This window comes from Hevea brasiliensis, chromosome 5 (genome assembly GCF_030052815.1).
Source record: "Hevea brasiliensis isolate MT/VB/25A 57/8 chromosome 5, ASM3005281v1, whole genome shotgun sequence".
In the NCBI taxonomy this organism is placed as follows: domain Eukaryota; kingdom Viridiplantae; phylum Streptophyta; class Magnoliopsida; order Malpighiales; family Euphorbiaceae; genus Hevea; species Hevea brasiliensis.
Window position 1 is genome coordinate 6,692,316 of NC_079497.1, and position 25,436 is coordinate 6,717,751.

Below are 25,436 nucleotides of genomic sequence, written 5' to 3' on the forward strand. Positions count from 1 at the left end.
GAAAACACTTCCCGATAGCTGTCAAGTTGAGATTTGACTGTACCAACAATGTCGCAGAGTATGAAGCTTGTGTAATGGGTCTACAAGCTGCTATCGAAATGAAAATCAGAAAGTTGGAGGTGTACGGAGACTCGGCTCTGATAATTTACCAAGTCAAGGGAGAATGGCAAACCAAAGATCCCAAGCTGATCCCATATCAGAAGTACTTACTGGAGCTGATTAAGCAATTCGAAGAAATCTCTTTCACTCATCTTAGCAGAGATAAGAATCAATTTGCTGATGCCTTAGCTACTCTAGCTGTTATGGCTCAAATCGAAGAAGGGCAGACAACTCAAGCAATGAAGATTAAAGCAAGGGATGAGCCAGCTTACTGCTTCATGATTGAAGAAGAGCTCGATGGAAAGCCTTGGTATCATGACATCCTGGTCTACTGCAGAACCAGAGAATTCCCCTCAGGGGCAAGCAAAAATGAAAAGAAGATGATTCGGAGATTGGCATTGGGATACTTCCCCAGTGGAGAAACCCTATACAAGAGGAGTTCCAACGGCGAATTATTGAGATGTGTAGATGCAAAAGAGGCAAAGAGAATCCTCTTTGAGACTCATGAGGGAAATTGCGCAACCCATGCCAATGGATACATGATGGCCAAGCAAATCATGCGACGGGGGTATTTTTGGACCACAATAGAAAAGGATAGCATCGAGTATTTCCGGAAGTGCCATAAGTGTCAGATCTATGCCGATCCGATAAATGTGCCACCTCATAAGCTGTTCAACCTCGTCTCACCATGGCCTTTTGCAATGTGGGGCATCGATGTGATTGGTCCCATCAACCCCAAGGCATCCAATGGACACAGATTTATCCTAGTGGCCATCGACTATTTCTCCAAATGGGTCGAAGCAACGTCGTATGCTCACATCACGCAGAACACGTTTCTCAAATTCTTTAGAAGCAATATCATCTGCCGGCATGGTCTCCCGAATGAAATTGTCACTGATAATGCCAAGAACTTGAATGGTCCGAAGATTCAAGAATTATGTGATCAATACAAAATCTGACACCTCAATTCCTCCCCATACCGTCCCCAGATGAATGGAGCGGTAGAAGCCGCGAACAAAAGTCTAAAGAGGATAATTCGGAAAATGACGGTCACATATAGGGATTGGCATGATATGCTTCCCTACGCTCTTCACGCATACCGGACTTCTGTAAGAACCTCAACCGGGGCAACTCCATACTCACTGGTTTACGGGATGGAAGCAGTATCACCTATTGAAGTTGAAATTCCTTCCCTAAGGATTCTGAAGGAATCAGGGATTGATGAGTCAGAATGGATCCAGTCAAGGTTAGATCAGTTAAACTTGCTAGATGAGAAAAGGTTAGCAGCAGCATGTCATGGGCAGTTATACCAGATGAGGATGGCTAGAGCATTTGATAAAAGCGTTCGCCCACGCGAATTCCAACCCGGGGACCTAGTTCTGAAGAAAGTGCTGCCGAATCAAAACGATCCCCGGGGCAAATGGTCACCAATCTACGAGGGACCCTATGTGGTTAAAAAGGCATTTTCTGGAGGAGCCTTGATCTTGACCCACATGGACGGTGAAGAGTTTCCGAGACCTGTGAATGCTGACACCGTCAAGAAATACTATGCCTAAAGAAAAAAAAAAAAGTAGGAGTGAAAACCCGAAAGGGCGCTCCTAGCAAAATGTGGGAAAGAGGGTGAAAACCCGAGAGGGCGCCTTCTGCAAAATGAGTGAAGGATGAAAACCCGAAAGGGCGTCCTGAAAGAGCGCGAAAAAAAATAAAAAATAAAAAAAATAAAAAAATAAAAAAACTTGGGGTGAAAACCCGAAAGGGCGTCCCAAGAATCAAAATGGAGAAATAAGGAAGGGGGTATGAAACCAAGGATGGAGAGGAAACTATCACGGCATGAGGCTTCAGAGAACTTGAAATAATGGCAGTTAAAAGACTTCAAAACCAACTATAAAGAATATGTGAGATCTATCCTTGTAGCCTTCCTTTTCCTTTGAAAGTCTATCCCTGTTTTTCTTAAAACCATAATAAAGTTATACTTTATTCCTTCTGCTTTTGTTTTCCTGTTTACTCACTTGTTAATACTATCCTTTCTCTTTGTTTAATGCGTTATTGATTAGTTAAAATTTTTGCCATAAGATTTGAATTTGAAAATTGATAACCTCACGTACTTTACTATGAGATTTGCAGGGAATGGCCTTCGGAAAAAAAAAAAAAAAAAAAACTAAAGGTGAAAACCTGGAAAGGCGCTTCTAGTCAAATGAACGGAAAGAAAGTGAAAACCCGCAAGGGCGCTTTCCGTAAAATAAGAAGAAAGTTGGGAACAGAAAAGGGGCATCCGAAGGAATAGGATCATAGGTCAAGTCTTGCAACTCCTCCTCCGTTAATCATCGGCCTTCGGTATCTTGTTAAGTACACTCCATCAGGGAAGAACTTCGTGTGTCAGGGTTAGACTTGCTTTGTAAGTTGATTTTATTTTCCTGCAATCTAAATTTCCTGTTATCAACCTCTGGTTCCTTGATCTAAGTTGATTTTAAATTCCTGCAATTTACATTTCTGCTATCAATCTCTGGTTCCTTGATCTAAGTTGATTTTAAATTCCTGCAATTTACATTTCTGCTATCAACCTCTGGTTCCTTGATCCAAGTTGATTTTATTTTCCTGCAATCTAAATTTCCTGTTATCAACCTCTGGTTCCTTGATCTAAGTTGATTTTAATTTCCTGCAATTTACATTTCTGCTATCAACCTCTGGTTCCTTGATCTAAGTTGATTTTAAATTCCTGCAATTTACATTTCTGCTATCAACCTCTGGTTCCTTGATCTAAGTTGATTTTAAATTCCTGCAATTTACATTTCTGCTATCAACCTCTGGTTCCTTGATCCAAGTTGATTTTAGTTTCCTGCAATCTAAATTTCCTGTTATCAACCTTTGGTTCCTTGATCTAAGTTGATTTTAATTTCCTGCAATTTACATTTCTGCTATCAACCTCTGGTTCCTTGATCTAAGTTGATTTTAAATTCCTGCAATTTACATTTCTGCTATCAACCTCTGGTTCCTTGATCCAAGTTGATTTTATTTTCCTGCAATCTAAATTTCCTGTTATCAACCTCTGGTTCCTTGATCTAAGTTGATTTTAATTTCCAGCAATTTAAATTTCCTGTCATCAACCTCTGGTTCCTTGATCTAAGTTGATTTTAATTTCCAACAATTTAAATTTCCTGTCATCAACCTCTGGTTCCTTGATCCAAGTTGATTTTATTTTCCTGCAATTTAAATTTCCTGTCATCAACCTCTGGTTCCTTGATCCAAGTTGATTTTATTTTCCTGCAATCTAAATTTCCTGTTATCAACCTCTGGTTCCTTGATCTAAGTTGATTTTAATTTCCAGCAATTTAAATTTCCATGCGGGGATATGTTATCAACCTCGTACCATGCGGGGATATGATTCGATATGGGTAATTATAGATCGTCTGACTAAATCAGCTCATTTCTTGCCTGTGAAGACCACATATTCTGTTGCACAGTACACCCAGCTATATGTTCGAGAGATAGTCAGATTGCATGGAGTTCCTGCTTCCATAATATCTAACAGAGGGCCCCAGTTCACTTCTGGGTTTTCGAGAAAGCTCCAAGAGGCACTTGGCACGCAATTGAACTTTAGTACTGTCTTCCACCCTCAGACAGACGGGCAGTCTGAAAGGACAATCCAAACACTGAAAGACATGCTTCACATGTGTGTTTTGGATTTTGGAGGTCAATGGGATGATCAGCTACCCTTGGTGGAGTTTGCCTACAATAATAGTTATCATTCCAGCATCAAGATGGCACCCTATGAGGCACTATATGGCAAAAAGTGTAAGTTTCCTCTGTGTTGGACAGAAATGGGAGAAGCGAAGGTGCATGATGTAGACCTAGTGCAGTACACTTCAGAGATGGTTCCATTAATCAGGGAATGATTGAAAACAGCTTTCAGTAGACAGAAGAGTTATGCAGATCACAGACAGAGAGATGTAAAGTCTGCAGTAGGCGATTACGTATTCCTGAAGGTTTCTCCGATAAAGGGAGTCATGAGATTTAGAAAGAAGGTCGGTATATTGGACCTTTTGAGATTACTGATAGAGTTGGAGCAGTTGCCTATCGGTTGGAGTTACCCACCAACCTTTCTCATGTTCATCCTGTATTTCACATCTCCATGCTCAGGAAATAAATACCTGATCCTTCTCATGTGTTACAGCCAGATATAGTAGAGCTGAAGGAAGACTTGACATTTAAGGAGCAACTTGTAGCCATAGTGGACTACCAAGTGAGGCAGCTAAGATCAAAACAGATCCTTGTGGTTAAGGTTTTATAGAGGAGCCAGTCAGTGGAAGAGTGCACCTAAGAGTCAGAGCAGGACATGCGTAGCAAGCACCCTTATTTATTCAATGTGTAATTCTGTTTATTCTGCCTTGTGTAAAAAATTCCAGGACGAATTTTCTGTAAGAGGGAAAGAATGTAATACCCCAAATTTTTAAATTAATTCTTTTATGGGTAGATATTAATATTTTATTTTATTTAAATTTTGGGAAATTATTTGAAACTTTTTTAGATTTTAGAAATCAGGTTCGATTTTCTGAAAATATAAAACTTTGATAATTTTTAAAAATTAATTTAAAGAACACGTGACAAAACTAAAAATATATTTGGACTGTATAAATTTTTTTGAGTTTTCTAGAATTTTGTTGAAATTTTTGGGCCTCATTTTTTGTCCTGGGGCAGAGTAAAAATTCAATTTCGGGTATCTTGAATCGAATCGAATCGGATCGGAACGGTCGAATCGGATCGGCCCATTTTCTTTTTTCTTCTTCTTCTTCGCGCGCCCCCGACACCCTTCCTCTCTCTCTCATTTTCTCTCTCCTCTCTCCTCCTCTCGCCGACCCATCGCTGCCCCAGCTCGCCGGCGCACCACCTCAACCCTTCCCCCTCGCCGGCCGCCGCCATTAGCGTCAGAAAAATGCACCCAAAGGCACTTATGTGCGCAGCTTGGTCTTCCCGGCCAAAATTCGACCGATCGGGCCACCGATTGGACAGGGTCTTGTGCCAAAACCCATCTACACCTCGAGATCTTTCCATAGACACTAAGAACACCAAAATCCATCGAGCGGTTTGTCCAATTTTTATCCAAAAAGTTTTAGCCCATTTTGACTTTTGGCTAGATTTCTCAAAAACCATAAACTCCACCAAAAATCCGAGAGTACCGGAGTGCTCCACTCATCGAGAGCTTCATGGCTATACCCATTTCAAATTTTTCAGACACCATTTTTCGGTGGGTCCCACGAGACTTCACAGTTTTTTTTTTTAGTATTAAATGAGGTTAGAAAATTCTATAAAAATTTTATTCTAACTCCCGTGTTGTGGGCTTTCCGTAGGTACCTTTAATTCACAGAAATTCAACAATTGCTCTGGTCTGCAATTTCGGGCCCGGCAACAGGCTACTGAAAAAGTCTCTGAATTGGGTTGAGGTTATAGGCTATCCTATCATTTTCAAACATCCTGGACGCATCTCTAGGGTCGAAATTGGCATAGGTAAACCTGAACCCTCATTTTTCTTAATTATCTAGTGCTTAATTTTGATTAAAAATCTATAAAATATTTGTGGTAGGTTAGAAAAATATAATTCCTTTTGCGTTAGCTCTATAATATTGCTAAGGACCGCAGGGCAAAGTTTTAAAATTTTTAGAGCTCATTTGGATAGTTTTTGCAAAAGGGGTAATTGTAGGGACTAAATTATAATTTTCTAAATTGTGATTGTTGATTGTTTGGGTGGGCCCACGAGGGGTCATGTGAAGTGATTGAGTTGTAGATGTGTGGCTTGTGAATATAGAAGTGCAATTTGAACCCTTTTTCAGGTTGGGTAGGTCCTAGGTATAGGGGAGACTCTACCGGATTTTCGGCACGACCTAGGGTGTCTTTGGTCTTTTTCAAGCTTGTATCGAGTCAATATATTAAATAATTGTAATGAAATTTGTCAGGTGAGTCGAGACAGCCTTCCTCCTCTGCCCAGCCGCCGCAGTGACCTTGGTTTAAGTTTGTCAGTAAAATATTAATTTTAATTATAATTTCGATATTATTATATATTCAAGTATGCCCATGCATCACTTATAAATATGTATCTATGTAGTTAAACACTAGGTACGTTTTATATTGCATTCATAATTGATGAAGTACCATGATGTTGTTTATGATAATTTGGAGCAGTGTGCGTGCATTGGCGTGCATGTGGTATTGTATTGGATATGGACAGGAAGGGTAGACACGGCTTGAGAGACATTCGCTGGGACCCAATCCTTTATGGATAAGTTAGGGTAGACACGGCTTGAAAGACTCTCGCTGGGACCCCGCATTTAGGTTATTAAGCGAAAGTCCGACTTAAGAGACACTCGCTGTATAGAGGTTGGATCAGCCCCCATATATGTATTGTTTGTACAGTGTTAGGTGGGTGAGTGCTCAAAATTGCCTTTTATTGCTATGATGTGGTTTGTATGAAAATTTATGATGATGTTGCATTCCATGCCTTAGGATGCATTAGTTTTAGTTAGCTATAGAAATTGTGATTAAAATTAGTATTTTATTCTCTGAGTTGAACGCTCACTCCTGTTCATCTATTTTTCCAGGCTACAGAAGGATTATTTATTGTGGCTAACCTACTCTTCTTCTTCATAGATCCATTAATAGTATTTAATGTATTTTGTGTAATTGAGTTAAATTTTAGAGTACATCTTGGTGGAGCCTGGGTGGACATTATACAGTGTATAGTGTGCCTCTCACATGATTTCATTTCTGATATTGTCCACGTCGGGCACACATATCCTGGAACCTTGCATAAGGGTGCCATCATTGGCAAATCCAAACTCACCACCTTCACCCTGCTGTACTCTTTCTATGATCTTCATCAATTATTTGTCTCTGTGCTGGGAAACTCTGACTCTATCTCGCAGGTCTAGTCTCACTGAAAAATGAGCCAACAATACCCCCTCATCTGAAAGATCTAAGATCAGACGTTGATCCATCAACTCATGACTTCTTGAATCAATGGTCTCTTCTCCGCTGATATGTGCGCTAAGCTGCCAGAAGATTTTCTACTCAAAGCATCTGATACTACATTAGACTTCCCAGGGTGGTATTGGATGGTACAGTCATAGTCCTTCAGAAGCTTCATCCATTTCCTCTGTCTCAAATTTAAATCCCTCTGTTGGAAGATGTACTTCAAACTCTTATGGTCGGTATATATCTCGCACACTTCACCATACAGGTAATGTCTCCAAATCTTTAGTGCAAAGACTACAGCCGTTATTTCCAAATCATGGGTGGGGTAGTTCTGTTTATGCCTCTTTAACTGCCTTGAAGCATAAGCCACTACTTTTCCATTCTACATTAAAACACACCCTAAGCCAACTCTGGAGGCATCACAGTACACGGTATATTTTCACCACTCATCGGTAATGTCAACACTGGGGCGATGGTAAAACACTCCTTAAGCTTCTGGAAACTCTCCTCACAATCATCTGTCCAAATGAATGGAACATTCTTTCGAGTTAACTTAGTTAGGGGAGCTGCTATCCTGGAAAAATCATGCACAAAATGCCTATAGTAGCCAGCTAGGTCCAGAAAACTTCGAACCTCAGTGACTGTTGTAGGCCTAAGCCAATCAGTTACAGCATCAATTTGCTTGGGATCCACTTGAATGCCTTCACTAGAAACCACGTGTCCCAAGCATGAGATGTTTTCTAGCCAAAATTCACATTTTGAAAATTTGGCATATAACTGGTGCTCCCTCAAAGTCTGCAACACCATCCTCAAGTGCCACACATGTTCTTCCTCGGTCCGAGAGTATACCAAAATGTCATCTATGAATACGATGATAAAACGGTCCAGGAATGGCCTGAACACCCTGTTCATTAAGTCCATGAAGGCTGCTGGTGCATTAGTGAGTCCAAAAGACATCACCAAGAACTCATAATGACCATATCTTGTCCTGAATGCTGTTTTGGACACATCCTCATTCCTGATTCTCAACTGATGGTAGCCTGATTGTAGGTTTATCTTGGAAAAGAATCTATCCCCTTGGAGCTGATCAAACAGATCATCGATCTGAGGAAATGGATACTTATTTTTCACAGTCACCTTATTTAGCTGTCTATAGTTAATGCACAACCTCAATGACCCATCTTTCTTTCTCACAAATAGAACAAGAGTGCCCCAAGGTGAAGTCCTCGGACGTATGAAACCCTTGTCCAAAAGCTCCTGTAGTTGCTCCTTTAGCTCTTTCAATACTGCTGGTGCCATCCTGTAAGGCGACATTGATATGGGGTTTGTACCAGGCACAACATCAATGTAGAACTCTATTTCCCTTCCCGGTAGCAACCCTGGAAGCTCCTAAGGGAAGACATCCATAAATTCTCTGGCAATAGGAACATTTTCCATATTGATACCTTCTACAGATGTATCTCTCACCAATACCCAATACCCTTGACATCCATGCCTCAACATTTTTCTAGCACTAACTGCTGACACTAAATTATATGGAGCTACGCTCCTGTCACCATCAAAGCTAAACTCTTGCACACCATGAATGTGGAAATACACCTTTTTGTTCCTGTAGTCTAAAGTGGCATAATGAGTTGCCAACCAATCTATTCCCAAAGGCTCTAGTACTCTCAGTTTTCTCGTGGGGTTCACGGTTTGCGAGAAATCTAGCCCAAAAGTCAAAATGGGCTAAAACTTCTCGGACAAAAATTGGCAAACCGCTCAATGAATTTTAGTGTTCTTGGTGTCTATGGAAAGCTCTCGAGATGTAGATGAGTTTAGACACAAGACCCAGCCCAAATAGTGGTCGGATCAGCCGAATTTTGGCTGGGAAGCTGAAACAGCTCGCACGCGCAAGTGGGTCTTCGCGTGCGTTTTCCGGCAGCCTAGAGCGTCGGCCGCCCGTGGGGAGGCACTGGGGCGGTGCGGCTGCGAGGTGGGGAGGCTGGGGTGCAGGAGGAGAGTGAAAATAGGAGAGAGAGGAAGAGGGATGAGAACGTGCAGGGAAGGAAGGAAGAAGAAAAGAAAAGGCCGATCCGATTCGTCCGATCCGGTCCAGTTTGATTCGATTGGTCCGATTCAAGATACAAAATTTTAAATTTTTACTCTGTCTTGGGACCGAAAATGAGGCCCAAAAATTTCGAAAAAATTCTAAAAAACTCAGACAAATTCGTAGAGTTCAAATATATTTTTAGTTTTGCCACGTGGTCTTTAAATTAATTTTTAAAAATTATCAAAGTTTTATATTTTCGGAAAATCAAACCCAATTTATAAAATCCGAAAAATTTCAAATAATTTCCTAAAATTTAAATAAAATAAAATATTAATATTTACCCACAAAATAGTAAATTTAAAAATTAGGGTTGTTACATAAGAGGAGAATCTAAGCCTGTGCACATACCATGGTATTTAAAACAAAACACAATTCAATTCAATGTCAACTCCAATATCCAATAATTTTTTATGCTCATCACAATTCAAAACAAATTTTATCCATTTCCCATGTCAAGTATGTTTCAATAAAAATTTTTCCAAAGCTAACTTTATTCAATTCATGACAAAATAAAATCATAACTAATTTCATTTTCCAAAACTAAACTCATTCATACCATAACACATTTTAATAATTATTGAGATAAATTCAATATTTGATAAACATAATACAATAAAAAAATAAAATCATTTAGTTAAAATACATATGAAGAAACATAACTAATAAAAACACTAGTTATGCACAAACCTCTTTGTTGACTAGTTTACTCTAAATTTCAGTTTTTCCTTGAAGATCCCTTTCCAGTCTCTTTTTCAACTGAAACACACAGTTTACAGTGTTTCAATACCATATCTCATAATAAATCTATTAATTTATTTCATGCCTACTTAGTTGTAGCCTAAAATTTGCTTAAATTAGTATCCTTTGAATTTTATAATTTTGGGTTACTATTTATTGCACTATTTAAGTCAAAATGTTAACTTTTTCCTATTAAATAGGTTTATTAATTCTAATTGCACTCATATACCACATTTTGGGTATCAATTTTGTTGGCATTGATTGCAAATTAAATTTCTAAACTACCTAAGTAAAATCTCAAAAATTCAGTTTTGAGTCACAAATTTCTACTGTTCCATTGGTCTATCTACAGTGGAATTTTGGCCAACTTATCTTCATCAAAGTTGTTCCTTAATGTTTTATCTTTAATTCTCTTTTTGAATTACTCCATTTGAAATTTTTTAGCCCAAATTATGGCCATTTTCCTAAGAATGGCCGGATTAGTATCTACCCAGAATTCTGGGCAGGTTTTTGGTTCTAGCAGTTTTGGGAAACTAACTTTGGGTGGCAAAATGACTTAGTTATAGGCAGAATTTGGATTGGTATTCTTCATAAAAGTTGTAGTAATATGTCATATCTTTCCAATGCCATAAAAAATCAGGTCATTTGGACCTTCCTACACCAAGTTATAGTCAAATGAACAAACACTGTTATTTGGTCATTTCTGTACAGTGGCAGTGTGCCAATTTCGGATTTGACCTAATTGTTCACTATCTTAGAGTCACTTTCTGGGCATAGTTTCTGCATGAAAAATGTGTCATTATGTGTCTATTTTTGTCTTCAATTGGTCTCATACCAATTGGGTTGACAGAATTACAGTTTTGGTCCCTAAAAGGGACCTAGGTCATACTGCTCAAAGGTAAACACTCTCCAATCCGAATTGAATTGCATTTCTACTCATTCCAACACATCTCAATTGGTCACAATTGACCATTTCCAATCTCAATTAAGGTCATTTGCATCAATTGACCATTTTCTTCAATTTTTTTTCCTAAATTCCATGAACTCAAGAACCCTAAATTTGGCAACTTATGCAATTGACACAATTAAAGTGCATAATCTTCTTCTTTACACTTAATGAAACTCACATACCATTTTAATTTCCTCAAAATCGTGCAAACCCTAGTTTCCTCATGTGGGCCAAAATTTCACTTCCCAAATTCACTCATATTCTCTTTCAATTTCTTAGTTAGTTGATCATGGTTAAGCTAATTTCCAAGAATAAATTAACATAAAAGACTAATATTCACTAACCTTTCTTAGAGACAATCTCCAAGCTTGCTAACTTCCATTTTCTTTTTTCTTTTTGCTCCCAAGTGATTCCTCAAGAGGTAAGGAGTATTTTTAATGAAGACTAATTGGTGTTTTAGGGTGAAGATTTGGGGGAAATCTAGTGAGAAAATTGAAAAAAAATGTGTAGAGAGAGAGGAAGGGTCATTCGGCCATGGACTCCAAATGAAGAAGATAACTTTTTTTTTCTTTTTAATTTTGAACTCTTTTATGCCATAATTATCCCACAATTTAAATTATTTAATAGTAGACTTTATTACATTATGCTTATGCAACTTTGATGATGTCAAAAATTCTAATTTTCTCTTCTTTTCTTTTTCCTTTATTTTTCCTTTCTTTTTTAATTTAATTTTATTTTAATAAATTTTCATTTCTCCGATTTTATTGGACGGTTAGGTCGTGAGTCACCTCTAGGGGTAAATTGACCAATTTGCCCCTTGCCAAATTGATCTGATTTGTAAATAATTCAGTATTTCTTTCGGAATCCTGACCTAATTATTTAACCTACTTATCAACTCTTTTCTGTGATTTTCTCTTTTTCATTAGCTTCTCAATAGTCCTTAGGACTGCGGTGTCACATTTTTCCATTCAACATTAGGATTATAGTTGACCTCGCAGTCACTTCCCAGTAAGGTCACCTATCGCTGTAACCTCCGGCTCATTTAACTTTTTATGCTTGTTTTCTTTATTTATATTTTTCCTTCTTATAATTGTTATTTATTTTTATCTATGACTTTTCTGGATATCACATATATAGCTCCAGACGTCTTGGTATCGAGCGGACATCAGCGCTAGAAACGATGGCATGCAGAGTGTCCAATATGAGGGCGTTACAAGAATTCATGGATGTCTTCCTTGAGGAACTTCCAGGGTTGCCACCAGGAAGGGAAATAGAGTTTTGCATTGATGTTGTGCTGGGTATAAACCCCATATCTATGCTACCTTACAGGATGGCACCAGTAGAATTGAAAGAGTTAAAAGAGTAACTACAGAAGCTTTTGAACAAGGGTTTCATACGTCTGAGCACTTCAACTTGGGGCGCTCCTGTTCTATTTGTGAGAAAGAAAGATGGGTCCTTGAGGTTGTGTCTTGATTATAGATAGCTGAACAAGGTGACTGTGAAGAACAAGTATCCACTTTCTCAGATCGATGATCTGTTTGATCAGCTCCAAGGGGCTAGATTCTTTTCCAAAATAGACATACGATCAGGCTACTATCAGTTGAGAATCAGGAATGAGGATGTGTCCAAGACAACATTCAGGACAAGATACGGTCATTATGAGTTCTTGGTGATGTCTTTTGGACTCACTAATGCACCAGCAGCCTTCATGGACTTGATGTACAGGGTGTTCAGGCCATTCCTAGACCGTTTTGTCATCGTATTCATAGATGACATTTTGGTATACTCTCGAACCAAGGAATAACATGTGTGGCATTTGAGGATGGTGTTGCAGACTTTGAGGGAGCACCAGCTATATGTCAAATTTTTAAAATGTGAATTTACCTAGAAAGCATCTCATTCTTGGGATACGTGGTTTCTAGTGAAGGCATTCAAGTGGATCCCAAAAAAATTGAGGCTGTAACTGATTGGCTTAAGCCTACAACAGTCACTGAGGTGCGAAGTTTTTTGGGCCTCGCTAGCTACTATAGATGCTTTGTACAGGATTTCTCCAAGATAGCAACACCCCTAACTGAGTTAACTCGAAAGAATGTTCCGTTCATTTGGACAGATGATTGTGAGGAGAGCTTCCAGAAGCTTAAGGAATGTCTAACTACCGCCCTTGTGTTGACATTACCAATGAGTGGTGAAGGATATACCATGTACTGTGATGCCTCTAGAGTTGGCTTAGGGTGTGTTTTGATGCAGAATGGAAAAGTAGTGGCTTATGCTTCAGGGCAGCTAAAGAGACATGAGCAGAACTACCCCATCCATGATTTGAAAATGACAGCTGTAGTCTTTGCACTAAAGATCCAGAGACACCACCTATATGGTGAAGTGTGCGAGATATACACTGACCATAAGAGTTTGAAGTGCATCTTCCAACAGAGGGATTTAAATTTGAGACAGAGGAGATGGATGGAGCTTTTAAAGGACTATGATTGTACCATCCAGTACCACCCTTGGAAGGCCAATGCAATAGCAGATGCTTTGAGCAGAAAATCTTCTAGCAGCTTGATGCACATATCAGCAGAGAAGAGACCATTGATTCAGGAAGTACATGAGTTGATGGATCAAGGTCTGATCTTAGATCTTTCAGATGAGGGGGTATATTGGCCCATTTTTCAGTGAGACCGGATCTGTAAGACAGAATCAGAGTTTCCCAACACAAAGACTCGCAATTGATGAAGATTATAGAAAGAGTACAGTAGGGTGAGGGTGGTGAGTTTGGAATTGCCAATAATGGCGCCCTTATGCAAGGTTCCAGGATATGTGTGCCTGATGTGGACGATCTCAGAAATGAAATCATGCGAGAGGCATACTATGCACTATACAATGTCCACCCAGGGTCCACCAAGATGTACCATGATGTGAAAGATAGCTACTGGTAGAATGGCATGAAGAGGGACATAGTAGACTTTGTGTCCAAGTGCTTGACTTGTCAGAAGGTGAAGTTTGAACACCAGAGGCTATTAGGGAAGTTGCAAGAGCTCCCTATCCCAGAATGGAAGTGGGAAATGATCACTATGGATTTTGTAACTGGGTTACCTCGTACCATGCGGGGATATGATTCGATATGGGTAATTATAGATCGTCTGACTAAATCAGCTCATTTCTTGCCTGTGAAGACCACATATTCTGTTGCACAGTACACCCAGCTATATGTTCGAGAGATAGTCAGATTGCATGGAGTTCCTGCTTCCATAATATCTAACAGAGGGCCCCAGTTCACTTCTGGGTTTTCGAGAAAGCTCCAAGAGGCACTTGGCACGCAATTGAACTTTAGTACTGTCTTCCACCCTCAGACAGACGGGCAGTCTGAAAGGACAATCCAAACACTGGAAGACATGCTTCACATGTGTGTTTTGGATTTTGGAGGTCAATGGGATGATCAGCTACCCTTGGTGGAGTTTGCCTACAATAATAGTTATCATTCCAGCATCAAGATGGCACCCTATGAGGCACTATATGGCAAAAAGTGTAAGTTTCCTCTGTGTTGGACAGAAATGGGAGAAGCGAAGGTGCATGATGTAGACCTAGTGCAGTACACTTCAGAGATGGTTCCATTAATCAGGGAATGATTGAAAACAGCTTTCAGTAGACAGAAGAGTTATGCAGATCGCAGACAGAGAGATGTAAAGTCTGCAGTAGGGGATTACGTATTCCTGAAGGTTTCTCCGATAAAGGGAGTCATGAGATTTAGAAAGAAGGTTGGTATATTGGACCTTTTGAGATTACTGATAGAGTTGGAGCAGTTGCCTATCGGTTGGAGTTACCCACCAACCTTTCTCATGTTCATCCTGTATTTCACATCTCCATGCTCAGGAAATAAATACCTGATCCTTCTCATGTGTTACAGCCAGATATAGTAGAGCTGAAGGAAGACTTGACATTTAAGGAGCAACTTGTAGCCATAGTGGACTACCAAGTGAGGCAGCTAAGATCAAAACAGATCCTTGTGGTTAAGGTTTTATAGAGGAGCCAGTCAGTGGAAGAGTGCACCTAAGAGTCAGAGCAGGACATGCGTAGCAAGCACCCTTATTTATTCAATGTGTAATTCTGTTCTTTTATTCTGCCTTGTGTAAAAAATTCCAGGACGAATTTTCTGTAAGAGGGAAAGAATGTAATACCCCAAATTTTTAAATTAATTATTTTATGGGTAGATATTAATATTTTATTTTATTTAAATTTTGGGAAATTATTTGAAACTTTTTTAGATTTTAGAAATCAGGTTCGATTTTCTGAAAATATAAAACTTTGATAATTTTTAAAAATTAATTTAAAGAACACGTGACAAAACTAAAAATATATTTGGACTGTATAAATTTTTTTGAGTTTTCTAGAATTTTGTTGAAATTTTTGGGCCTCATTTTTTGTCCTAGGGCAGAGTAAAAATTCAATTTCGGGTATCTTGAATCAAATCGAATCGGATCGGAACGGTCGAATCGGATCGGCCCATTTTCTTTTTTCTTCTTCTTCTTCGCGCGCCCCCGACACCCTTCCTCTCTCTCTCATTTTCTCTCTCCTCTCCTCTCGCCGACCCATCACGCCTGCCCACGGGCGCACCAACTCAACCCTTCCCCCTCGCCGGCCGCCGCCATTAGCATCAGAAAAATGCACCCAAAGGCACTTATGTGCGCAGCTTGGTCTTCCCGGCCAAAATTCGACCGATCGGGCCACCGATTGGACAGGGTCTTGTGCCAAAACCCATCTACATCTCGAGATCTTTCCATAGACACTAAGAACACCAAAATCCATCGAGCGGTTTGTCCAATTTTTATCCAAAAAGTTTTAGCCCATTTTGACTTTTGGCTAGATTTCTCAAAAACCATAAACTCCACCAAAAATCCGAGAGTACCGGAGTGCTCCACTCATCGAGAGCTTCATGGCTATACCCATTTCAAATTTTTCAGACACCATTTTTCGGTGGGTCCCACGAGACTTCACAGTTTTTTTTTTTAGTATTAAATGAGGTTAGAAAATTCTGTAAAAATTTTATTCTAACTCCCGTGTTGTGGGCTTTCCGTAGGTACCTTTAATTCACGGAAATTCAACAATTGCTCTGATCTGCAATTTCGGGCAGAACAAAGCATCTTAAAAGTCTCGAATTGGGTTGAGGTTATAGGCTATCCTATCATTTTCAAACATCCTGACGCATCTCTAGGGTCGAAATTGGCATAGGTAAACTGAACCTCATTTTTCTTAATTATCTAGTGCTTAATTTTGATTAAAAATCTATAAAATATTTGTGGTAGGTTAGAAAAATATAATTCCTTTTGCGTTAGCTCTATAATATTGCTAAGGACCGCAGGGCAAAGTTTTAAAATTTTTAGAGCTCATTTGGATAGTTTTTGCAAAAGGGGTAATTGTAGGGACTAAATTATAATTTTCTAAATTGTGATTGTTGACTGTTTGGGTGGGCCCACGAGGGGTCATGTGAAGTGATTGAGTTGTAGATGTGTGGCTTGTGAATATAGAAGTGCAATTTGAACCCTTTTTCAGGTTGGGTAGGTCCTAGGTATAGGGGAGACTCTACCGGATTTTCGGCACGACCTAGGGTGTCTTTGGTCTTTTTCAAGCTTGTATCGAGTCAATATATTAAATAATTGTAATAAAATTTGTCAGGTGAGTCGAGACCTTCCTCCTCTCGCTACCGCCGCAGTGACCTTGGTTTAAGTCTGTCAGTAAAATATTAATTTTAATTATAATTTCGATATTATTATATATTCAAGTATGCCCATGCATCACTTATAAATATGTATCTATGTAGTTAAACACTAGGTACGTTTTATATTGCATTCATAATTGATGAAGTACCATGATGTTGTTTATGATAATTTGGAGCAGTGTGCATGCATTGGCGTGCATGTGGTATTGTATTGGATATGGACAGGAAGGGTAGACACGGCTTGAGAGACATTCGCTGGGACCCAATCCTTTATGGATAAGTTAGGGTAGACACGGCTTGAATGACTCTCGCTGGGACCCCGCATTTAGGTTATTAAGCGAAAGTCCGACTTAAGAGACACTCGCTGTATAGAGGTTGGATCAGCCCCCATATATGTATTGTTTGTACAGTGTTAGGTGGGTGAGTGCTCAAAATTGCCTTTTATTGCTATGATGTGGTTTGTATGAAAATTTATGATGATGTTGCATTCCATGCCTTAGGATGCATTAGTTTTAGTTAGCTATAGAAATTGTGATTAAAATTAGTATTTTATTCTCTGAGTTGAACGCTCACTTCTGTTCATCTATTTTTCCAGGCTACAGGAGGATTATTTATTGTGGCTAACCTACTCTTCTTCTTCATAGATCCATTAATAGTATTTAATGTATTTTGTGTAATTGAGTTAAATTTTAGACTCCGCATATGTTAGAAGTACTTATTTTTATTTTGGACCTATATTATGGAAGTTATGTTAGACCTGTAAAATTATAAATGTATGCATGACTGGATGGGATGAGGGAGCTGAGCTCCCATTGGACTTTATGATGTTATGAGTATGTGAAGGGTGAGTTGAGCTCCCCAATTTATTATATATTGTGTTTACAGGTCGGGTGAGTCAAAAATTTCCCATTGAATGGTCTATTTTATGGCCGGACTCTGTTCTGTTGAATTCTTGAAATTGGGCCCAAATGGGCCTTAGGATTGGGTTGAGGAACAGTTATGCTTATTACGGGCCTCGGGGGCTTTAGGCTTGCCCCGATCCTAGTGCTGGTCCGGCCCATTGGTTGGGTCGTGATAGGTTTGGTTTCTCTTCTTTTTGGGCTTTTTGATAAAATTTGATAAAATTACTATTCTCAAATTTAGAGGAAAATTTTGGTTAAATTTCGCCTATCATCCCTTAACTTTAAGAATTATTTCATTAATATTTTTGAGTTTTAATTTGCATCAGAAAAATACATAAACTTCAATTTAATATTATTCAAAGTCCCGCATGCCATTTTCTGACTTCCAACCAAATGCTGACATGGACATGCCTACATGGAATAAAAAATAAATAAATAAAAGTCTCTCTCCACCATGTGGCATTTTAATAATTAAAAAAATATTTTTTCTCTTTCTTGCCCTTTCTCTTTTCTCTTTTTGACATCAAATCTTCATTTTCTCTTCCCTAATAGCCGAATCCCTTTTCATTTCTTTTCAATCTCATCTCATCCATGACTCCATGCCACCTCAAATCTCCTAAAATCACATCTTTGACAGGCGTCGACTCTTTTGCCTTTAGCCACACTCTCCTCTATCCTCACAAATCCAGCTCTCCCATTGTCAGCTTCCCTCACGTCATTTTCTGCTCTGCCTATAACTCGCCTTTTCTCTCCTTCCTTATAACCTTAGTCATTCTTCACCTATGCTTTGCATTCTTTCATGCCTTTTCACAGCTTTCATTTTGCTTAATGTCTTGAAGCGTTTCAAATCCTCGCGCTCACAGATCGTGCTTTGCCTGTTGTGAGGGAAGGTTCTTGAATCTTCACATCAATAGAATCAGCCTCTCTCACCTTTGTTTCTCAAAGTCTCATACTTGTTCTTCCTCTCACTAGTCACCCTCCCTCTGCCTTTCCTTTAGTTCTTTAGTAATTAAATTTTGTGTTCATCTGAGTTGAAATTTTGTTAATTGATTTATATTCTAATCAATTTTGTTAATTGGATTGAAATTCAGCCTCCCTCCACCTTTATCATCTCATTCTCTAGCTCTTCATCTCACTTAGAACTCATGTAGTTCAATTCTTCAATGGTTGAAATTTTGTCTCATCTTTTTCACTTGGTTTGTTGTCTGCATGAAATTTGTTAACTAGTTTTCGTGGGATTGAAATAATTTTGTTAATTTAGGTTTGTTCTGTGGGATGGATTAAATTTGTTGGCATGAATTGATTAATTTTGTTAAATTTGATTGTGATTGATATTGTTACATATTGTGATGAATTATGATTTATATTGCATCTAGGTTAAATCTTTTTTTTTTTTTAATTTCTGTATGCAAATGGGTTTGCTTGAAACACGTGTGATTTTGTTTTGTTATTGATTTGGTTAATATGATGGAATGATTGTAGGTTTTTGCTGTTGCATAAAGGGATAGCAAGGTTTGAGAGAAAAGAGGTGTAGGACAGATTTTTTTTTTTAATTATTGTTAAAATGACATGTGGTTGAGAGAGAATCTTTTTTATTTTATTTTATTTCACATAGGCATGTCCATGACGGTAGCTCCCATAAAAAAGTAGCATGAGTGACTTTGGATTGTATTAAATTAAAATTTGAGTATTTTTGTAATACAAATTCAAATTTAAAGACATTACTGAAGCAACCCTCAAAATTAAAGGACGGTGAGTGAAATTGAGCCAGAAAATTTTTAGAGATATTAATAAAATTAATCACTAAAATTATAATTTTTAATAAATTTAAATATAAAAATTACTGAAATTTTATTTTTTTTTTCATAAAATTGCTTATCATATCAATTTAATAAAAAAAAATTTAAAAATGAAGAGGGCCAGGGCCCTCACCATGGGCGTGAATCCGCCCCGCGTAAGCTAAATGGTTCAGATAATAATTAATATATATAATTATAATTTTTATCATAAAAATAATTAATTTAAATAAAAAACTCTAATTCAAAATATCTACACTTTAAAAATATTTTAAAAAAAAAAAGATAATATCAAATTAGCCTGATTGAGCGCACGGACCAGACTTTGTTCAACATGTCTAAAAAATAACTGCTTAAATAATAAAAATTAGAATTAATATATTCAACTAAGAAGAATTACTATTTTATACATTTATTACTATGGATGCCTTCATTCCTTGGCCAGGGCAAAGAAGGGTTTTGATTTAATTTATAAATCAATTAAATTTATTTATAAACAAAAAATTTTAAATAGAGTAATATTTGATTTGATTTTAAAATTTTAAAAATTACTTAAAATAAATAAAAAAAACTTATAAATTAGGTGTCCTTTGTCTTTTCTTCTTAAATTATTATTTAATTAAATAAAATTTATATTATTTTAATAATTTTTAAAATATCAACACTACACTCATTTTAAAGTTAAACTAAATACTCTTATTAAAAAAATAACTTATAAATAAAAAGAAAAAAAGTTTAAGATGATTCAACATAAGACTTTTATTATATAAAAAAAAACTTATAAACATTAAATATTTTTCTCACTCATGACAAGCCACTCAACCTTGAACTCACAATCGTAACTCAAATACACCCAACTTAGAAGAGAAGGAAAACATTGGATATCTCACTAAAGAGATAGCTGATCTTCCCAATAATCTTCACCAATACCTTACAGAGTTGGCTCAAATGCCATTATTTCCAACAACAAACTCTTTCAACTACTCATAACATTTCACAAGTTTTTGTAGTGGCCAACGAAGCATTAATTGGCATTGTTGTTGCTTATTGCTTATTAATTAATTACTGATGATTTCATAATGGAGAATAGAGGATTGAAGGAATCTCCACAATCAATAAATTGGTAGTTCACTGTAAGATGACCTCGTTCATATCCTTTCCCATCTGTATCCAGTTGACGGAAAACATTCACGTCCAAATCTAGTCCTCCATTACTACATTGATCCACAATCCTCACCGTCGTTTTAGCTCCAGTCCCTGTATTTGTCACCTACATATAGAATTAGATCCATATTAACATTGCGAAATTAAGGTTAATTAAGCTAATTATTCGGAGGAGACAAAAGGTGAGAAAACCACTATGATTTTCTTACACTCAAGCACTTTCCACAGGAGGGCTGGCCATGTGCTCCGACGGGACCGCAGAATGCAGTCCAGCCATACTTGCTCCGCCATGAATATGGCTTGTTAGCATCCCATGTAGAGCAATATGCATTTACGGCATTCAAGTCCCATCCATGATCCTGCGGATTATACAAATGGTACGTCGCAAGAACGTTGGAAGCACTTCCACCACCAACACCTTCGCCGCTGTCTTTGCAATTGCTTTGGCAGTTATGATCAGGTGAACAATATTCATCAGTGGAGCCACACCACCCCCACTGGCTACAACATAGGTTATTGGGGCAGAGCTTGCCACCTGCTTGCCGACCACATTGCTCAGCAATTGCAACACCTGTTAAACATAATAAAACAACCATACATATATTCATAACTCTTCCCATTTCTTCCCAATTCTTGATTTTCTGGTTTGCAAATGATATGATGATGAGCTAAGCTCACTTGGCTTTATTTATAGCAGAGAGATATGTGGCTAAGGTGTTCATCTTGGGATGTAAAAAGAAATAATATATATAAGAAAGCATGTGGGGAAATGGCCATGAGAAGAAATCAGCTTGGTCAACAAAAGTGGCCATTGTGTGCCACCGCCAAGTTGCAATGTGAATTGAGCGGTGGCATTTAAAAAAAAATCAATATAAAGTTAATTAAAAGAGGAAAACATCACATAATATAAAGTTAATTATTCAAATATGATATTTGATGCAACAAAATTTCAAATTTTATTTATCCAAAAAAATATATACATTTACTCTTAAATTCTGAATTATATATATATATGAATAAAATATAATATAATAAAAATTTCAAAATAAATATATAAATGAGTTGAAAATTACATGCATGCAAAAAAATTAATTTTATTTCATTTATACATAAATTTTCCTTTATAAAAATGTGAATCATTAAAGCACGTATATTTACTTATAAATATACGCTTAAATAATCTGAAATAGTTACATTATTTTGTTTTATGCAACGAAAATATCGGTTTAAAAAATAAGGTTGAACTTTATTTAAAGTGAAAATCATTTTGAGAAAATAAAATGGTTCTAACTCTATCTAAAGATTAGTTTAAGAGAACAATTGGAAACATTTGTCTAAATTTTATATTTAACATAAATATTTTATTATAAATCAATGCGAAATAATACATCACTTTTCACTCAAGTATAAATATTTAGAGTGTCAAAATTTGCAAAACAAATATATTTATAATTCAATATTAAAGCAGAGTAGATAAAAAAAAATTAATCTAATTCCAATACAAAAATTAATTTAAGAGAATGAGAACTGTAAAAAGTTTATATTTAATATAAACACCTTTCACTAAACCTAACGTAGGAAAAAAGTAAATCAAAATAATCTATTCCATTAAAAACTTAAAAAAAATAAATATATATTATAAATTAATAAATCAGATGATCGAGTCTCACACATGATTCTAGCAAGTTTTGATTGAAACTCACATTTGAATTTTTATAATCCTGTAAGGTTTCAAACTAAACTGAAAATTCGTATCGAAATAAAAATAAAAATTAATTGTTATTGTAACAATCGAATGAATTTATATTTGTTATTTTGGTTTAATTTTAATTTTTCATCGAGAACTAAATCGAAATTATAAAAAATTAAAAAACTAATTTATATATAATTTTTAAATATATTTAATAATTTGAATAAAATTATGCATGTTTATATATAATTAAGAATATATATAAAATAAATTTTTATCTTTAATTATAAGTGTATATAATTTAATATTATATTTTGTTTTCTAACTTTTTAAAATAATTTTAATTTTAAATACATTAAATCATCTTATAATCTTTAATTATATAACTAAATCACAGTCATATAATGCACTTTTTAATTCTTATTATATATGTATCTTTTAATTAAAAATTATATAATTAAAAAATACTTAAAAGATAAGATTATTAATATTATTATTTTAATGTTCATATTATTATTTTTATTATCTTTTTGATATTAAAATTTTAAGATTATATTATATTTTATATTTTAAAATGAAAACAGGAATATTGTAATTTAAGGTGTAAAAAATTAAGATTTAAAATGAAATTAGAATTAAATTTGAAACTAAAGTAGAACCATATCAAAATTCTATTTCTAAAGCCCTATTTATAATTAATATATATAGACAAAAATAAAATATAATTTAAAATGTTACAATCAAAACCTTAATTAGCTAAAGAATTTCAAAACCCAAGTAATTTTTTTTTTCATTTTATGATTTATCTCAATTATTTTTTTCTGATAAAATTGATTTGAAATTTCAATTATATTATTGTTTGACATATAACTTCCATTTGTATAATGAAAAAATTTGTTATACGTTGGAATTAATTTAAATACAATTCATACATCAAGTTTCATTATTTTTGCACAAAATTAAACAAAAAAACATTATACCCTATGATAACTTTATTTTTTTTTATATATATTTCATAGATATCTCTGGGTTAATGGATCAGGATTAATTATATTCGCATTGAATACTCTGATCTTACTTAAAAGATAAAAGTGTCTAACCACTCATACTAAACATATATTAGTAATAACTTTATTTTTTTTAATGCTGTATTTACAAAATATTGTGAAAATTTCTAAAAACAAAATTATAGGAGAGTTTGATTTCAAATTTCTAAATTTTTTTAATATTTGAATTATAACATTTTATTTTTTTTATTATCCGGCGCGGAAATAAATAATATTGCTTGTTTAATTTTATTTTTTATTTAATTTGAAAATTCTTAAAATATTAAAATAATTATTGGGTGAATTAACAAAAAACAAGCACATGGACCAACGTGTATATTGATTAGCAATAGTAACTTCATGGACCAACGTGAAGTTACTGGTTTCAATGATCATTGAAGATAAGAAATCTTACAAATTCCTAGTTTTATGCTAGAGATCAAGAAGAGAACACACACGCGCATGTGCGCGCACATATATATATATATATATATATATATATATATATATATATATATATATATATATATATATATATATATATATATTAGATAAGCAATTCAATAAGAGATCTTGGATCTTGACAGCAGATCATAAAATATTGGTGATCTTTTCAATTTAATAAATGAGGAGTCCACTTTAAAAGTGTCCGCTACAACCACCCCGAATATATACTTCAATATAAATTACATAAATTTAATTGATACAATAAAAATTTTTGATAAAATGTACGTCCGTAATAATATATATATATATATATATATATATATATATATATATATATATATATATATTATTTTATGGGTAGATATTAATATTTTATTTTATTTAAATTTTGGGGAATTATTTGAATTTTTTTAGATTTTAGAAATCGGGTTCGATTTTTCGAAAATATAAAACTTTGATGATTTTTAAAAATTAATTTAAAGATCACGTGATAAAACTAAAAATATATTTGGACTCTATAATTTTTTTTGAGTTTTCTATAATTTTTTTGAAATTTTTGGGCCTCATTTTTTATCCTAAGGCAGAGTAAAAATTTAATTTTGGGTATCTTGAATCGAACCGGACTGGATCGGACCGGTCGAATAGGATCGGCCTATTTTCTTTTTTCTTCTTCTTCTTCGCGCGCCCCCGACACCCTTCCTCTCTCTCTCTCATTTTCTCTCTCCTCTCTCCTCCTCTCGCCAACCCATCACCGACCCATTGCCACCCCAGCTCGCCGGTGCACCACCTCAGCCCTTCCCCCTCGCCAGCCGCCTCCATTAGCGTCAAAAAAATGCACCCAAAGGCACTTACGTGCGCAGCTTGGTCTTCCCGGCCAAAATCCGATCGATCGGGCCACCGATTGGACAGGGTCTTGTGCCAAAACCCATCTACACCTCGAGACCTTTCCATAGACACTAAGAACACCAAAATCCATCGAGCGATTTGTCTAATTTTTATCCGGAAAGTTTTAGCCCATTTTGACTTTCGGCTAGATTTCTCAAAAACCGTAAACCCCACCAAAAATCCGAGAGTACCGAATTGCTCCACTCATCGAGAGCTTCATGGCAATATCCATTTCAAATTTTTCAGACACCGTTTTTCGGTGAGTCCCACGAGACTTCACAATTTTTTTTTTAGTATTAAATGAGGTTAGAAAATTTTGTAAAAATTTTATACTAACTCCCGTGTTGTGGACTTTCCGTAGGTGCCTTCAAGTCGCGGAAATTCAACAATTGCTCGGGTCTGCAATTTCAGGCCCGGCAGACAGGCTACCGAAAAAGTCTCTGAATTGGGTTGAGGTTATAGGCTATCCCACTATTTTCAGACATCCTGGACGCATCTCTAGGGTCGGAATTGGCATAGGTAAACCCGAATCCTCATTTTTCTTAATTATCTAGTGCTTAATTTCTATTAAAAATCTATAAAATATTCGTGGTAGGTTAGAAAAATATAATTCCTTTTGCGTTAGCTCTATAATATTGCTAAGGACCGCAGGACAAAGTTTTAAAATTTTTAGAGCTCATTTGGGTAGTTTTTACAAAAGGGGTAATTGTAGGGACTAAATTATAATTTTCTAAATTGTGATTGTTGACTATTTGGGTGGACCCAAGAGGAGTCATGTGATGTGATTGAGTTGTAGATGTGTGGCTTGTGAATATAGAAGTGCAATTTGAACCCTTTTTCAGGTTGGGTAGGTCCTAGGCATAGGGGAGACTCTACCGGATTTTCAGCATGACCTAGGGTGTCTTTGGTCTTTTTTAAGCTTGTATCGAGTCAATATATTAAATAATTGCAATAAATT

The 25,436-nt window shown here is 36.0% G+C and overlaps 1 protein-coding gene across 1 annotated transcript; it reads right to left on the minus strand.

Annotated features, from left to right (window-relative positions):
• Nucleotides 1-20,300: 20,300 nt before the first annotated feature.
• LOC131179876 (pro-hevein-like) lies at nucleotides 20,301-21,079 on the minus strand. The gene is made up of 2 exons (XM_058146716.1): nucleotides 20,620-21,079; nucleotides 20,301-20,516 (listed from the first exon to the last, which is right to left on the minus strand). The coding sequence occupies exons 1-2, from the start codon at nucleotides 21,028-21,030 to the stop codon at nucleotides 20,301-20,303; spliced, it is 627 nt and encodes a 208-aa protein (XP_058002699.1). The 5' UTR covers nucleotides 21,031-21,079.
• Nucleotides 21,080-25,436: the final 4,357 nt, after the last annotated feature.